An 18,053-nucleotide genomic window follows, 5' to 3' on the forward strand; every position below is an offset into this window, starting at 1 on the left:
AGCAGGTGGAGGGATCTTCTTTAATGGAGGAGGCCTCGCTTTGCTGGATGGTGAAGCTCGAAAGAGAAGGCAAGTCTTCCTTCGTCATGCTTTCGTCCTCCTGGGGCTCCTCCACGCAGAACTCCTGGTCCTGGGTTGGAGAATAAGCTTCTCCCACTGAGCTGTCTTTGTCCTCGTTGGGCTCGCCTGGTTGAGGATCCTCAGGACACATCTCATCAGGCAGCACGTAGTCTCCTGCTTCTGGGTGGGAAGAGGCCAACCTATTTTCTTCACCCCTGGTGACACTGACTGGCACGGAATCATAATCGTCGGTTTCCAGCCTAGTGGCGTACCAGCTGCTTTCCGGCCCTAGGTCTTCATGGACTTCATCATAAAAGGGACCTTCATTTCCGTCAGGCTCATCTGGGACTTCATACATTCTCTCTTTTTGGATTATGTCATAGATGCTGCTGTAGTCTTCGTCATTCATGCTTATTGACTGATGGATCCTTTCGCCGGCAGAGCTGAGCAGATATGAAATGGGTAGAGGGACGGAGGATACTGCACTGCCTTGCAGAGGAATCAATGGGCTTTTGAATCATAGCAACTGGGAACAGCTATCAATGACAGGACTCTAACAATCATTTACTGGAGACTTTAATAAGGAAACCACAAGTCCATTGGACAGAAGATAAAGCTTACACACTCAGTTAACTCCTTCACTCCTAAAGGTGGTTTCAACTAGCCTCCGAGTTTGCCTCATTGTTGGTAACTCCAAGAGTCTTTGGATAAATCAGAGGTTAAACTGAAGTATCATCCCTGCATACACTAAAATTGTGAATATTTAACTATTTGTCACTAGTAGGGTTTCCTCCTTCAGTTGCCTCCAAATGTTGACGACATTCGAGAAGTACCTGCTATTCAGTGGAGAACTATGATTCTTCACTATGGTAACCCATCCATTTACAGCCAAATTCATCACACAAAACAATTCTTTGCATATTGATACTCTATGATGAATGAGTCACATAAACCCCAGTTAGGTAATCATTTCTATTTACATTTCTTATCTGGAAATACCACTATGTAATTAAATGGCAGAAGGGAAAGGAGATAAACACTAAGGCCTATGGGCGCATTAGTACAGATCACCCCAAAATAAGGCGCCTAAAGATTTATGGCATTAATTTTTTTTCTCTTAAATCTGTGTGAGTATCATAGTTAACAAGCATTCACTAAGACCCTATTATTTATAGGATACTGCACTAAGCACTAAACAAAAGAGTTGGAATATGCATTCTGTGACCTGAAGGGGCTTTTAACTATAGTTGGAGGGACAGGAAGAGAAATTAAAATCCTAGCACAGTAAAAACTATTTAAAGTTTTCTTAGTGCAATTGGCCCAGGTCTAGAGAAAGCAGTTAAGAACCGCATGCATGACAGCTGAGTAGATGTCCTCTGTTGTACAAAGATGCTCTCTGCTTTTTGGGGTTTTTTTTGGATTTTTATAAGAGAGATTTTTGCTATAGGATGTGTGCTCTCACCAGAGAGACAGAGAGACAGCAAGCAAGAAATCACCCCCCGGGGGGATGGCCATGCCTCAATCCCTTCTCCTCCTTTTCCTCTTGGGATTTTTGGGCACACACACACACACACACACACACACACACACACGCACACGCCCTGCAGGAGTTTTAAGCCACTAGATCTGGGACTTGAACTGCGGTAGACTACATGGGAGTCCAGCGATGTAACCATTACGCCATCTACTGGTTCCAGTCTCTCTGTTTTTTAATCTGGTACTCTGTTCTGCTAATTCCCTCTTTCCTTCACCACACCATGTACATCTTTCTCTCTGAAGTGATAACTCAGGTAGGTTGTAAGGGAACTTAAACGTCTAAATATCATGAGAACATTGAGAAGCAATGTAACTCCTATTGACAGGCTTCAAAGCATTTGATGGGCATCTTACCGGCAAAACTTTATTGTACTCTTATGCTTTAGTATTGTATCCAGAAATCTTCTAGTGAGAACTAAAGGAATATTTCTAAAATTCTAGCTTTTGGGACAGCTTAAAGACTGGGTAAGGAGAAAGAGATCAGAGAGACATTAAAAGATATTGACACTGGCCCTTTCTCTTATTAAAAAGGGAAGCAAATACCTGAAAAATTAACATAGGCGCTATACTGATGCATTTGTAACTGAACAGTCCTGCCTAAAATCATCTTCATAATTTTAGAGCTGTAGAATACCTAACAGATCATTCCGTCTTTATCTTACTTTACATTAGAAAACAAACACCAACAGGCAAAAAAACCCAACAGCCATCAAGACACACATAAAACCTGAAGAGAAGGAAGTGGATGGTCTGAATTCACACAGAAAGTTAATGACGGAGCTGACTTCAGCTGTGGCTTTTGAACCTCCGGCTTAGAGATCTTTCTGCTACTCACTTCCTTTCTAAACTCAGCTTCAGCTGTGGCTTTTGAACCTCCGGCTTAGCGATATTTCTGCTGCTCACTTCCTTTCTAAACTCACCATTTTCAACTATTTGTTTCATGATCACAGCCTGGCCTCCTCCACTCCCCAGAAAAAACCTTTAAAGTATTTTTATCAAGAAATTAAAATACTGTAGATATTGCATATCTGTTTCCATAGTGTATGGCAGTATACACAGGGATACACTGTGCTTTCTAGCAGTAAGCCATTTTTACCTCTCAAGAACCAATTTTTACTCCTTTGGGGGTGCTGTTGCTCCTCTTGACCATGCGTGTCTTCACTACTGAAACACTTGTAACATGTAGCTCCTAATCTAGCACTAGAATACCTGCCGTGTTGCCTCACTGCCGAAGATTTAATACAGTCAGAGGCTGAAGAATGAAGTTCCTATCAATGTGCCACAGATACGATGACAGTCCCGTAAAATTATATTGGACCTAAAAACGTTCCTATCACCCACTGACATCATAGCCATCCTAACACCATAGCACCACACACTACTTATGCGTTTTTGGTGATGCTGGTGTCAGTAACCCTGCTGTACTGCCAGTTGTCTAAAGTATGGCCCATACAGTTACTATGTCCAGTACATGATACTTGATAATGATACACAACTATGTATTCAACTATATTATTTATTGTTGAAGTGTACTATTACTTGTAAAAAAAAGTTTACTGTAAAATTGTTTAAAAGTTGTAAGATTTTAAAGATCACTTTGATAGCCTATGGCAAGGTTAACAGCTGCCTGAGATTAGCTAATCTATTGGGTCATTGGAAAGGCATGATGAAAATACATTAATAAAGTTTTTATGTTATTTACATGATACGTAAATAAAGTTAATGATTACTGTGATTAACTTTTTGGAGTTAAAAGAAAAAAAACCAAATCCCTGAAACCCAACTGTTAGACTGCACAAGTCAGGAAGAGGAATCTACATTAAGCCCATGGTGCCAGCCACATCCTGACCCCAACGCTAATAAATGTAGAGCAACACACAGGGTCATTACGATGCTGTCGGCTTAGATAAGCAAGATAGCATCTAAGCCCTCCCCAGTTCGGACACCCTTCGGTAAACATACCTCTTAAGTGCTGTTTCATAGCTTTTTCATCAGCTTTTCTCCTGAATCTGGGTCCAACCATGTGTTACTCAAATGCAAAAGTTCATTCTTGCATCAGTTTTTATAAAAATAATCCACTTCCACCCAAAAATATTTATGGAGTAAGTACTTTTTTAAAGAAAACTAGTATAAGATTTATTGAGTTAAAAGTGGAATGAAATCATAGATTAAAAATTATGACAATTTTAGAGGATGAGATTAAGCCTATTATTATTTGGAACATGGGGAAATGATACTGCTTAATTTCTTTTCCAATATTCAAGGTCATTTTTAATGTCCTTTTTAAAAATTTCTTTTTGGTATAATAAATTCTTGACTGAGTCTTTCCCAAGGAAAGATCTTTAATCATTCCATCATTTTTTTTTTTTTTTTGAGAGGGTTTTTTTGTTTTTCGTTTTTTGGGTTCTTTTTTTTTTTGCTATAGGGCGCGTGCAGTCGCCAGGAAGACATAGAGAGACAGACAGAAAGCGAGAAATCACCCCCCAGGGGGAGGGTCACGCCGCAATCCCTTCTCCTCCATTCTCCTCTGGGGATCTTGGGCACGCACGCACACGGGCCCAGCATGAGTTTTAAGCCACCGGGTCCGGACGCGAACCGCGGCGACTACGTGGGAGTCCAGCGACATAGCCATTATGCTAACTGCTGGTCCCAATCATTCCATCATTTTTAAGGTAGTTTTAGTTGTTTTTATTTGTTTGTTTCCACAATCTTCGGATCTTAAATCTACTTCTGACTGCCATCTAAGCCTCTCTCTGGCCAAAGAAAGGATGATCTAAAGCAGCGATACTCCATGATGGTCAGGGAGCCGTCCATTACTGCTGTAAGGGTAGGGGAGACTTCTACCAGAGCGCAAATTCAAGCACGATCTTTACTTGGTAAAGAAAGGCTTGCTTGGCACCACAGTTGATTTAAATTCTGGTGCAGCTCCTTGTCTGGGACTGGCACAGGCAGAGGGAAATATCTTCATGGAGATTCAGGGCCACAGGAAATAATCCCATCAGGTGGTGGCCTTTCCCTGGCTCCACCCTCAATTTCATTCCTCTCCCTTTTTTCTCCCTTCTTCCACTCTCAGAAGAGCTATCAATTCTTCCAGTTTCTTCCACAGACTATTTTTCAGACTAGCTCCACTCACATCTGAACTGGAAAAAGGGTCCCCCACCTCCCTCCCAAAAAGGATTTTCCAAGAATTCAAGCAGAACACAGAGCACTGTCTCTGAAGAGAATTCTCCTGGATATGACACTCCGTCCTGTTGCATTTATTCTCAGATTTGGCAACTCCCTGATGTTTCTCGGACACTGTAGAACCAGTGGCCATGAATTTGCAAAAGGAAGTACTCTCTGGATTGCTTACTTCTTTTTTTTTTTGGATTGCTTACTTCTTAAGGCATGGGAATGGCTCAATTTCCAGAGAAAACAGGCACAGCCAGAGCTGCAGGTAGGTGGCAAGCCTGAGCATTGTTCTGCTGAGGCCTCCTCCCTGTAGTCATCCTTATCAGTGGTTTGCAGATGAGGAGGAAGGGGAAATGAGACTAGGTCAGAAAGTGCTGTTGGAAAAGGGCTTGGAATCAGTTCAACATTGCAAGGTGGAGGGGAAGAGACTAGTTACAGGCTTAAGGTTCCTACAGAGCTCAAACATTTGGACTTTTTCCAGGAAAACTCACTTGAGTTTATATCAGCTCATTGGAACCAATGTGAAAATCATCAAACCGTAGACTCCTCAAACAGGTCGGAGGTCATACCCTACAACAGGCCCTGGAATGAGTGATTAAGCCCTGATACATTTGGTAAACCTGTCATTTAAAACAGGACCTTCTCACCAGAGATAGCTGAATTAGTCACATGAGCTTCAGGAAAACCAGCACAAAGAGTTGGCTTCCAAAAGGCAAGGAAACAGTTACAGAGAAGAGAAAAACTAGTGAATTAAAGAAAGCCATGACCAGCAGATGGCATAATGGTTCATTACTGGACTCCCATGTAGTCGACCACGGTTTGATTCCCAGACCCAGAGGCTTAAAAAACTCACGCCCAGTGCGTGCCCAAGATCCTGAGAGGAGAATGGAGGAGAAGGGATGGTGGTGTGGCCATCCCCCCTGGGGGGTGATTTCTCACTTTCTGTCTCTCTAACTCTCCGTCAAGCTCTGTCTCTCTTGGTGAGCATACATGCCCAATAGCAAAAATCTCTTTAAAAATAAAGGAAAGAAAGAAGCCCTTGCTCCTTTCAAAGGCCAATACTTCCACTTCGTCTCCCTGCTTCACCCTTCTCCTCAATGCTACTTTGAGGAGCCACTTAGTCTCGCAAGATTGTGGGGCTGGTGGCTTGTCATTTTAGCAATATTTTCAGTCCAGAGAATGCAAAGTCTTTGTCCACAGGAATGAAAAGCTAATGGTAAGATCTCATTTCCACTCTTCAGGGAAGATTTATTTCTCACCTCTTGTCTTCCCTAATTCTCAGTCTTCCTGTATATAAAATTAGAATAGTAATTTGTGTCTGTTGGAAGATTTACTTAAATAATGTAGGTGACAAGATTACTGCATTAGCTGGCTAGTTCTTATTAGCGCTGCTACTACTGTTTTTAAAAGTAACTGTTTAAGCCTGGCTCCATGCCATAGTGGTAATGTGCTGTACTAGAGAAGCCAGGTTCCACATGGTGACCACAGTTCGGACCTCTGACTTGGTCAGCCTGAAGTACCCAGGATCCAACACACGTGCTGGAAAACGGGAGGAAGGGAATCATGTCATGACCAGACCCAGCGGCAGGTGTCTCTCTCCCTCTCTCATGAACACATGTGCTCTATCATGAGAAAAAAAATTCCATAGATGATGACATGAATTCTTATGTTCTCTTTTTCTGATAAATAATGAAATATTCTGAATCTATTTGGAGTTTTAAAATCTGAGCATATAAAGGTTAAAGAAGGCGTTAAGGTATACCATGGGACATTGAAAACTTAAAATCTAAGTGTAAGATACAATCCTTCTTCAGGAAAGGTCATTGATGATGTGAAACGTTATGACTGGGGACAAATAAGTGGGCCTGCCCTTGAGGATTTCTGAAGTGGGAGAGGCTCCCCTAGCCTGGGAGTGAGGAGCAGGAACAGTGAGTGTCTTAGGAAGTTAAGTGAGACTGGAAAAATGGAGTGAAAAATGAATGTTAGGTGTGACAAGAAGCAGAGCTGGTATCTCACAATGAGGGAGACTAAACCAGAGAGGTGGAGTATGCAGATCGGGGATAAATAGAGGAGATGACAATACTGAGCAATGCTGTGATTGGCCTTGAATGCCAGAATGAGAAAACTGAACTTTATGCTTTAACCACCATACTACTATCTGGCCCCCAAACCCCATTTTTAAAATAAGATGAATGGGGCCGGCAGGTGGCGTGGTGGTTAAGGGCACTGGACTCCCACATGGCCAACTGCGGTTCGTGCCCAGAACTAGCGGCTTGCTCTCTCCCTTTCTCTCTTCCTCTCACTCTATCCCTCTCTGGTCAAGTTAAAATAAATAAATAAATGGATAAGTAAAGTTAAATGAAATAATATAGATAACTACATAAATAAAAACAGGATGAATTTTGGGACCAGCAGATGGTGTAACGGTTAGGTCGCTGGACTCTACATAGTTGTCGGCAGTTAGAGTTCCAGACCCAGTGACTTAAACCTCACGCTGGGCCCATGTGCCTGCATGCCCAAGATCCTTAGAGAGGAATGGAGGAGAAAGGATTGCGGCATGGCCATCCCCCCATGGGGCGATTTCTCACTTTCTGTCTCTTTGTTTCTTTCTGTCTGTCTGTCTGCACATGCACCTTATAGCAAAAATATTTCTCTCTCTCTCAAAAAAAAGAAAAAAGGATAAATGAAAAGCCCTGAGCACTAAAGAAGGGCATGCCCTGCTTCATCCTCTCCCTGCCCCTATGCTCTACCCTGGCTCTGTGGTCTGATGTAGCCTGAGACTGCACACCCAACCCACGTGCCCACCTCATGGATGGTCTCCCACAGCCCTCCAGTCCGCCCTCGTTATTCAGGAGGCTTCTAGATTCCTCTTCCACCTCCCTCTGCTGTCCCCATCATGGCCAAAACCTCTTTGTCTGACCCCTTAGTATCTTTGTCAGTTCTCCAGAACCTCCAAGGTAGGGAAGAAGCAACTCAAAGCAGATGAACCTGCAGACAAAAGACAGCAAGAGAGCGGTGGACACCCTCTGAACCAGGCTGTTGCCGACAAAGACAAAGACCACTGCATGAGGGTCAAAGGTATTGGTGGGAATACTAAGCTTATCTAAATCTTAGTGGAGAAAAACCAGGCCGAGCTACCTGAAGGTAAAGAGCTTTCGCTACAGCCAATTTTGGTCCATTGAGATCTCTTACCTACCTGTTCAAGTGCATTTCTCTATCTTTGAGAGTTTCTTTTTGTGATTTAAAGGGTTTCAGGTTTTACCATTTGGGGATTTTTTTTTTTTCTCCAAAGACATTAAGGAATCTTGGTTGTGTGTTAGTAAATCAAAAGCAGTCTATATCAGTGCTCTTGAGTGTGGGTACGTGCACACTCTGTATATTACATACTTCTCTACATGATAAATGATAATCTTGTACAAATTGTTATTCTGAAACATCCAGGGAAGATGGACAGAAGAGGCGAGGGCTTAGAAAAAACTGCTGGATCCCTGTCATTCTGCCAGGTTGGGGACACAGGTCCCAAATAGGCTCTCCTTCCATTCTTCAGTTTCACATTTTCTAAACAGTATCAGCCATTGTTTGTTCTCACAAGTCACTGCATAAGAAACACACGCTTAGCTCAAAAAAACAAAAACCAAGAGACTTCAAAAAGTTCGTGGAGAAGTAAAATTACAATCAGTTCTGTTAAACTGTGTGGGCTTGAGATCGCTTCTGTCCTCACACGCTTCAACTCCTATAAACAAACCACCACTTCCTTAGCAAGTTACTGAATTACAGCTAATCACAAAAACTTAAAATTCATGCATAGTTTTTTCCATAATGCATATTTTTCATGAACCTTTTGAAGAGTCTTCATATGTACACAGCTGTCACTTTGAATTTCCTGTTGTGGCATCGCAGATTTATGTATTTTTACATTAAAAAGATTTCTGATTATAAAGGTCCATGCTCGTTATAGAAAAAGATAAGAAAAATAATTTATAATTCCACCTCTAAAGGTAATTCTTTTGCCCCTTTTTCTACCCTATGTATCTCATTTTAATCATGTATATGTTTATATTCTCTTTTATAAAAGTCAGTGTTTCATTATGTATACACAGGACATTTAAACATATTTTTACAAGACCAGCAAATCTCTTTCAAATAATAAACACTCAAATATTAGTGGGTCGTCGGAAAAGTCATGACTTACTTTTCTATGTTTTTCTATGCAAAAATGTGCCATGACTTTTCTGACAACCAAATAGTTGATGTAAATTGTTGATTTAGAACGTTCAAAGATTTCTTGCTTTATTGTTCAGTCAAATAAATGTGTAAAGGGGAAAAGATTTTGTTTAAATAAGTAATTGGCCCAACAAATCAGTAGAGAAATGCGAAGCTCTGTCATTGCCCCTGCCTCTCTGCATTTCAGAGGCTGTGACACTGTGGCTCTCCAGAGAACAAAGGTAATTAATGTGTGCAGCAGGGAGGGGGCCCTGAATGGCTGACTTGGCATCTTAAGATTGCGTATAACTTTCCTTTACAATTTCCCTTCTAGCAAATGGCACAGTTGATTTCCAAACACATATTTAAATTCTGTTTTGATTGACATTGGGCTGAGTAGTGGGCAGACCTAGGAGGCAGAAAAGGCAAATTATGGAATGGTGGGGTTGAACAAAAAAGCCTCAGGTGTATTGAGGTGTTTCGTGTTTAATAACAATCATGAAAATGACGGGAGAATGAACTGCACATAGTTCTAGTAACATGCAACATGAGGTCAGAGAAACTTTGGTGCCAAGCAGACCTGGGTACAAATGCTGACTCTGCACTTACTGACCTGGGTGATCTTGGGCACAATCACCTCAATTTTCATGCCAGCATTAGCTGGCCCCTTCCCTGCGATATGCATTAATTACCCTTTGGTCTCTGGAGTGCTGTAGAGTCATGACCTGGGAAATGCATAAGGCAAGAGCAATGAGAGAGCTTCCCATGTGTCTCCTGACATGCTGGCCAATCACTTCCTTAAACAAAACTGTTTTCCTTTTAAAATTTCACTTGACTGGAACCAGCAGGTGGTGTGGTAGTTAAGGTGCTGGATCCCATATAGCTGACTCTGTAGTTCGAGTCCTAGAACAGCAGCTTAAAAAACATGCCAGGCCCATGTACGTGCATGCTCCAGATGCTAATAGAATGGAGAAGGGACTGCAGCATGGCTGTCCCCCTGGGGGGTGATTTCTCACTTTCCCTCTCTCTTCATCCCTATGTCCTCTATAGCAAAAAACAAACAAACAAACACCTAAAAAATACTAATAAATTTATTTCATGAACAATAAAAGAAAAACCTTTCTGAATCTTTGAAATCATTTACATCAACTAATATTCGAGTGTTTACTATTTTAAAAATATTTGCTTGTCTTGCTTTCTTTCTTTGTAAAAATGAAGGTAGCAGGGACCAGGTGGTGCACAGCAGTGATATAAATGGACTCACCTGGGGAAGGTCCTGGGTTCACACCGAGGCCACCTTGCACAGGCCCGTGGTCAGAGCTGGCTGAGATTGGGAATGGACTGAGGTATGAAGTCTCCATTGGGGGGTATCTGTGTCTTTGTCTCTGCATCTCTTTCTTTCTCTGTTGTCTCTCTCTAGCAAAAGAAGTAAACTTTTTTTAAAATGGAGATAACACCTTTCTTCCAAGCACTTGCAGAGTCAATGAAAAACTATAAACCTTGGACTGTGGGGCCAGGCTGCAGCCTAGTGGTTAACGGAGCTGAATCCCGCGTGGCTGACCACGGTTTGAATCCCAGCCCTGGCAGTTTAAAAACAAGCTGGGAATGAGTGCAAGCGTGCTCAAATTCCAGCAAGATGAAGAAATGGAGAAAGGATTGCAGTATAACCACATCCCATTTGGGGAGGAGGGTGCTTTTCTCTCTCTTTCTGTCTTTTTTTTTTTTTTTTTTCCATCTTTTTTTGGCAACAACACTTTCTCTTGGGCAATTTAAAAAAAAAAAAAAAAAAAAACAAAACAAGAAACCCTCAGCACCTGGAAGCTTTATACAGGCATGTTCAGTGTTAGTTTCCCACTGTTCTCTCACAACTAAGGCACAACAATCTGAGTATTCAGAATTCTGGAGGGGAAAAAAAATTGATGTATAAGTATTAGAAGTAATAACACAAGTAACATGTCAGCATATTAACGGAACTTAGTTCTACTTTGTGTTGCATTTATTAATATGCAATTGGGGGGTTAGTTTCATTCAATAAACCTAATACCTGCTATAATTAATGATAATCACATATTGTATTTAAAGAAACTTCAAACCTCAAAAGATATTGACAGTGTATTTATGATTTGCACAGAGACGCAGTAAGGCAGGTGCTATCAAATTCATTTAAACATATAAAAGCCAGGCTCAGGCTGCTTTCATGCTCTACAACATTATAATCACAGTCCCCTAACAGCAGACGCTAAATTTCTTCTAAAATTTGCTGCCGTCATTTTTTAAATTTTGTGTTCTGTAAAGGCAGGTCTGTAAAGTCAGAGAAAATACCAGATGTCTATAATTTCACCATAATTCTAGATAATGCAGTGAAAATCAAACTTTGTTGTTTGAACGCAAGGCAAACGCTTGTACTATGTATGAGAGTTCAAAATCACCTTCCGGATTGGAGAACTCTGGCGTTCTCTGCATTCATTGTCCACCAGGGGGCACTGTTGCCTGCTCTCAGCACTGACCCCAGAGGCACGTCAGAGTTCAGTTATATACTATCTTAGGAGGAGGCCAGACATTTATGCACTCTGAAGAGAAACCAGAGTAGGCTAGAACTAGGCAGGTTAAAGTTGATGTTTATGAATAAATACATCAGCCCGATGCCGTTTCTTCTGTTTCTCAGTTATTTTGCTTGGAGGATAAGGTGCCTCAAATTCTAACTATACTGAAGCAGGAGCACCTCCACTTTGAGCTCCTCTCTATACTGGAAACTTGCATCCTCTTTTTGCCTAGAGTAAACAGAGTGATTAACATTCTTACTATCTTTGCTAAATAATCTGAAACTCCCTACCTTCATATGTTCCTGCCCTGAGCCATAAAGAGCATTAAGGTTCCATTGTGTTTGTGTAAGACTAGGAAGTCCCCTACCCTAAAGGTGCTCCAGGTAACAGTACTTAATTGTGCTGTAGGAACCTTGCAGCATGCCACCTTGCCCCGGAAGGCCGGCTGCAACTGGTTTTTCACTGCCCCTGTACAGCCTCTGTACCACCCCTGCAACTGCCCACCTTACAGCCCTTAAAAACCAAGTGCCAAGACTGGCTGGAGGGAGGGGAGAATGGCCGGTGGCATGGCCCAGTTCGAGTCCTGCGAGTCCTGGACCTGGCAGCTTGCTTTCTCATTTTCCTTCTCTCTCTCTCTCTCTCCCTCTCTGGTCAAATTAAAATAAATAAATAAAGTTAAATAAAATAATTCTTTAAAAAAAAAGACTGACTCAGAGCCAGGAGTGTTAACCTCTCCGAGCCTATGGGCAAAATAAACCTGAGCTCTCCAACTCTCTGCGTTTTGCTTGGTTTCTCAGTTATCTGGTCGGCAGTCTGAATTCCACATTTCGTTAAAATAATTTTATCTAACTTGTGTCACATTCATTTAGGGCTTAATTTCTCTTTTTTTTATTCCCTGCAGTTCATTTAACAACTCTTATATTAATTTAATATAATTTCATTTATTTACATATTTTTCCTATAGGGTTTGTGAGCTTACCGGACAGAGACAGAGACAGAGACAGAGAAAGAGAGAAAGTGAGAAAGCACATCCTCCTTCCTCCAACACCCCAGGAGGGATAGCTTTGTTACTATCCTGTCTCCATTCTCCTCTTGAGATTTTAGGCACACCCACCGGTGTGTTTTTCAAGCTGCCAGTTCCAGAACTCGAACCGTGCTGTTTGCCACGTGAGATCCAGCCGCCTTAACCACCACACCGCCTGCTGGCCTCTCTTAGGTTGAATTTTTTTTTTTGGAGAGGTTTTTGCTATAGGGCGCGTGCACTCGCCAGACAGACAGAGACAGAGAGATAGAAAGCGAGAAATCACCCCCCCCCAGGGGGGATGGTCACGCCGCAGTCCCTTCTCCATTCTCCTCTCGGGATCTTGGGCCTGTACGCACACGCGCCTGGCGTGAGTTTAAGCCACCGGTCTGGGACGCGAACCGCAGTCGACTACGTGGGAGTCCAATGACATAGCCATTACGCTAACTGCTGGTTCCCTCTTAGGTTGAATTTGTGTTTTTTAAATTAATGAGTAAAATTTGTATATATGTATCTGTCCACAACACGATCATTGATGCATGTGTACATTGTGGCAAAATCCAGCCCCTAACAAATGCATTACTTCACATATTTTTTTCTCGTGAGCACACACTATAGAGGCTCTTGGCAACTTTCAGACATACACTGTACTATTTAACTGTAGCCACCATGACGTACACTAGCTCTCTTTAACTCATTCCTCCTGTCTGAAATGTTGTGTCCCTGACCGGTGTCTCCCCACTCCCCCCAAGCCCAGTCTCTGATGACCACCACTGTACTCTCCGTTTCTGAGTTCGACTTCTCTGGACCCGTGTGTGACGTCGCATGCACTTGCCTGCCTGTGCCTGGTTTATGTTACCTGACAATATCCTCCAGATTCATTTATGTAGTTGCAACGACAGGATTTTCTTCTTTAGAGCCACATAGTATTCCATTGCATGTACATGCCACCGGTTTTTATCTGCTGATGGACACTTAGGCTAATAGCGTATCTTGGCTGTTGTAAATAACTGCACTGACAACGAGAGGGCGGATGCCAGTCCAGAGTACTGATTTCATATCCTTTGAATATATGCCCTGTAGTGAAACTGCTAGATCATGTGGTGGGCTATTTGTTTTTGTTTTTGTTTTTTTTTAAGAATGGTTTTATTTAACTTTATTTATTTATTTTCAACTTGACCAGAGGGGGCCAGAAAGAGAGAAAGAAAGTGAGAAAGCAAGCCTCCAGGTCTGGGACTTGAACCGGGGTCAACCATGTGGGAATCCAGTGCCCTTAACCACTATACCATCTGCCAGCCTGATGACAGTCTATTTTTTTAAAATAATTATTTTATTTAACTTTATTTATTATTATACCATTATTATTTTTCAGTTTGATCAGAGCGAGAGAGAGAGGAAGTGAGAAAGCAAGCCACCAGGTCCAAGACTTGAACCGTGGTTGGCCATGTGGGAGTCCAGCGCCTTTAACCACCACGCCACTTGCCAGCCCCATGACAGTCTATTTTTGATATTTGAGGAAATTTGTACTTGTTTTTATAATGAAACTGAGGAAAAGACATATTTGTGACACCAAGAGGAAACAAGGGTTCCCTTTTTTCCACATCCTTGCCAACACGTTATCTTTCGTCTTTTTGGTAATAGCCATTCTGATAGGTGCGAAGTGATAACTCTTATATTTTACAATAAGGAGGGGAAGGTTCTAGTAAAAACCATTTGCTCCTCACACCTCTATAAGGTGATTACTTGTTCTATTTTATACCTGAGGAATGTGAGTGTGAGATAATTTGCCCCAGGTCTCAAGCACACAGTGAGCAGGAAAGCCAGACCTGAACCCGAGTGTGTTTGAATGAACAACCCATGTTCTTGTCTTGTTCTGCTTTATAGTAACTTCATCTCCTGGAGGAAACCATCATTATATCCTAACACTGTCTCCTTTGGCTTATTAGACAAAGAAAAACAAGTAGGACACTTATTGCATTACTTAAGAAGTTTGCTATGGGATGCGTGCACTCACTGGAGAGAAACAGAGAGGGAAAGTGAGAAATCATCCTGCAGGGGGAGTGGCCAGACCACAATTCCTACTCTTCATTCTCCTATTGGGATGTTGGACATGTAAGCCACCAGGTCCAGGACTCGAACCACAGTTAGCCATGTGCAATCCAGTCACTTTAACCACCACACCACCAGCCGGCCCCACTCATTGCATTTTTTCACAGTGCCATTTACGAAAACCTTTATTTTTCTCTTGATTATTATTTTTCTCTCTGTAATGAATTTTTTCTAGAAACAGTCTACAGACCAGCTTTGAACGTGTTTTATTCCTACTCTGGTTCACTTTACTAAGTAATAAAATACTCATAAACCTTTATCCCAAGTCTCGGTTCCTAGCACTCATAACATTCGAACCAAATAGAAAATACGTAATGATATCTCTCTACATCCTGGACCGTCCATACCAACATCAGAATGGCTCCCTTTAGTTTGTGTAGACACACGTGTACACACAGACATGGGGAGATGTTTGCACTCAACTTCCTTGCCAGTATTTGTGGTGTCATGAACACTTCAGGTGTCACGGACATGTCTTTTTGTCAGTATCTTTATGATTCTAAGGAAAAGTTGTTCTCGTTGCTAATAATCATAGCACATTGTATCTGTCTTATTAGTTCTTTGTCCTGAGATCCCAATAAAAGCTAAGTCCTAAATCAACGTATCTATCTATTTATCTACAATGTACACTGTACTAAGATCTGGAAGTCACTTTTACGTCTGTCTGTCTGTCTTATTTGGACTGTCACTCTAGTCCCCAAACTGTTCTTCTCTCCACCATTCCCATCTAACTCCTGCCTTTACCAGGGTAAGCTTCCTCCAGCGCAGCTAAGAAACATAAATTCGTCCTTTCTCCTTCCCATCTTCCACTCAGGACCCAGCTAAGTGCTGCCTCCCCCATGCATCCCTTTCTGATCTCTCTGTCTCCTTTAGGACTAATTTTCACGTCTATCTACTGTAATAACTTCATCTTACTTTTTTTTTTTTTTTGAGAGGTTTTTGCTATATGGCACATGGGCTTGCCAGACAGACAGAGACAGAGAGACAGAAAGTGAGAAATCACCCCCCAGGGGAGATGGCCACACTGCAATCCCTTCTTCTCCATTCTTCTCTTGGGATCTTGGGCACGCACGCACATGCGCCTGGCGTGAGTTTTAAGCCACCGGGTCCGGGATTTGAACCACGGTCGACTACATGGGAGTTCAGTGACATAGCCATTACACTAACTGCTGGTTCCTTCATCTTACTTTTATGAGTCCGTCCTAACCACCTTTTCTATCCTTCCCCATTTCTTAAGGATAATAACATCTCAATTACCTTTATATCCAACACAGCTTCTTAAACCTGAATGCCTGTAGCAACTATCTGGGAATCTTGTTGAAATGTAAATTCTGGACATCAGAAGGTGATATAGTGCTTAAGGCACTGGACTCCCACATGGCCATCTGCTGTTCAAGCCCCAACCTGGAGGATTGAAAATCATGCCAGGTGTGTGTGAATGCCCCAAATCCTGAGAGGAGATTGAAGGAAAAGGATTGCAGTGTGGTCATCGCCCTGGTGGGGAGGGGTGTGATTTCTCACTTTCCATCTCACTGTCTTTCTCTGTCTCCCTCCAGTTCATGTGCCCTATGGCAAAAACATTTTTTAAAAAAGAAATGCATTGGAGGGACCAGCAGTTGGCGTAATGGCTATGTCGCTGGACTCCCACATAGTCGACCGTGGTTTGCGTCCCAGACCCGGTGGCTTAAAATTCACGACGGATGTGCGTGTGTGCCCAAGATCCCGAGAGGAGAATGGAGGAGAAGGGATTGCGGCGTGGCCATCCCCCCTGGGGGTGATTTCTCGCTTTCTGTCTCTATGTCTCTCTCTGTCTGTCTGGCGAGCGCACGCACCCTAAAGCAAAAACCTCTCCAAAAAAGAAGTTTCCAAAAAAGAAATGCATTCAGTTTCAGAAGGCATGTGGTAGGGCCTGGAACTCTGCATTTCTAACCAGCTCTCAGAGTTACTAACTGACGGTTCATGAGCCACACTGAGCATCAAGGCCCTAGCACACTGTGCATAATAATTTGCACACGCAGATGTTAACTCACATGTATTAGCAAATTAAAACCCAAAAAGCCAAAGCAAAATGCAAATTAAAACTACAGCTGGGCCAGTTGGTGGTGTGATGATTAAGGTGTCTGGATCCCACACGGCCAACTTGGTGGTCCTAATCCCACACCCAACCACTTGAAAAACATTCTAGGTGGGGCCAGAGGTGTCATGGTGGTTAAGGGTGCTGAATTTCCACATGGTTCACCGTGGTTCGTGTCTCAGACCTGGAGGCTTGCCTTTTCACTTGTTCTCCCTGTCTTTCACTCTCCCTCTCTGGTCTAATTAAAAGAAAGAAAGAGAGAGAAAGAGAAAGAACAAAAGAAAAAGAAAGAAAGTTAGATAAAATAATTCTTAAAAAAAAAAAAAAGAAAAGAAAAAATAAAAAACATGTCAGGCATCTGTGCATGTGTGCCCAAAATCCTGAAAGAAGAAATGGAGGAGAAGGGATTGCAGCATGCCCATCCCCCATGGCGGGTGCTTTCTCACTTTCCCACTTCTCTTTATCTACAGCAAGTTCATGCATTCTATAGCAAAATTTTTTCAATAAATAATAAAAAAGAAAACTACAGTTAACCCTTGAGTAATACAGGTTTGAGTTGTGTGGTTTTGCTTATATGTGAGTTTTCTTCCAATATCAATAAATTTTTTTTCAAAAAATATTTTTTCCAGGGACCAGTAGTTAGCGTAATGGCTATGTCGCTGGACTCCCACGTAGTCGACCACGGTTTGCATCCCGGACCCGGTGGCTTAAAACTCACTCCGGGTGCGTGTGCCTGCGTGCCCAAGATCCCGAGAGGAGAATAGAGGAGAGGGGATTGCCACGTGGCCATCCCCCCTGGGGGGTGATTTCTCGCTTTCTGTCTCTCTGTCTCTCTCTCTCTGTCTGGCAAGCGCACGTGCCCTATAGCAAAAACCTCTCCAAAAAATTATATATTTTTTTTTTCTAGAATTATATTTTGAGAATTTTTATCTTTTGGGATTTTAGATTAAAGGAATTTTGATCTTTAGGTAATTTCAACATTCAGGATTACAGCATTTGGGATTGTGATTTTTGTGGTTGACCATTGGCAACTACTATTATGACTTTAATTGAAGTTTTCCCTTCTACAGCTTCAAATAAAAGAAATAAAATTGCATCATGTTATTTTACTGTTTCACTCATCATAATGGATTTGAGATTTATCTATGTCATTGTGTATTTCTACTTTATACCTTTTTCCCTATAGGAAAAACCTCTCTCTAAAAAAATTTTAAAATCATGAGGAAGAGAAAATGCATTTGTAGGACTGTACTGCATTTTCCAATATGTTTGTTGAAGAAAATTCACATGCACAGATGATTTCTCACTTTCTATCTCTCTGTGTCTCTCTGTCTTT

At 42.0% G+C, this 18,053-nt stretch overlaps 1 protein-coding gene and 1 long non-coding RNA gene across 3 annotated transcripts in view; both read right to left on the reverse strand.

Moving 5' to 3' along the window:
- The window catches only part of LOC106734926 (chloride intracellular channel protein 5), a 12,835-nt gene extending 12,278 nt beyond the window's left edge, over positions 1 to 557 (reverse strand). The window contains exon 1 of the mRNA XM_027772082.1: positions 35 to 557. Within this exon, the coding sequence (XP_027627883.1) occupies positions 35 to 469 (435 nt within the window). The 5' untranslated portion in view covers positions 470 to 557. The remainder of the gene's footprint in view (positions 1 to 34) is intronic.
- A 9,682-nt stretch (positions 558 to 10,239) lies between these two features.
- Positions 10,240 to 18,053, reverse strand: part of LOC102471248 (uncharacterized) — a 30,094-nt gene continuing 22,280 nt past the window's right edge. For both annotated transcript variants that reach the window (XR_334630.2, XR_001370410.2), the window contains exons 2-3: positions 10,785 to 10,869; positions 10,240 to 10,386 (exon numbers count right to left, since the gene is read on the reverse strand). This is a non-coding gene — a long non-coding RNA (uncharacterized LOC102471248). The remainder of the gene's footprint in view (positions 10,387 to 10,784; positions 10,870 to 18,053) is intronic.

This window comes from Tupaia chinensis, unplaced genomic scaffold (genome assembly GCF_000334495.1).
Source record: "Tupaia chinensis unplaced genomic scaffold, TupChi_1.0 Scaffold000252_1, whole genome shotgun sequence".
In the NCBI taxonomy this organism is placed as follows: Eukaryota; Metazoa; Chordata; class Mammalia; order Scandentia; family Tupaiidae; genus Tupaia; species Tupaia belangeri.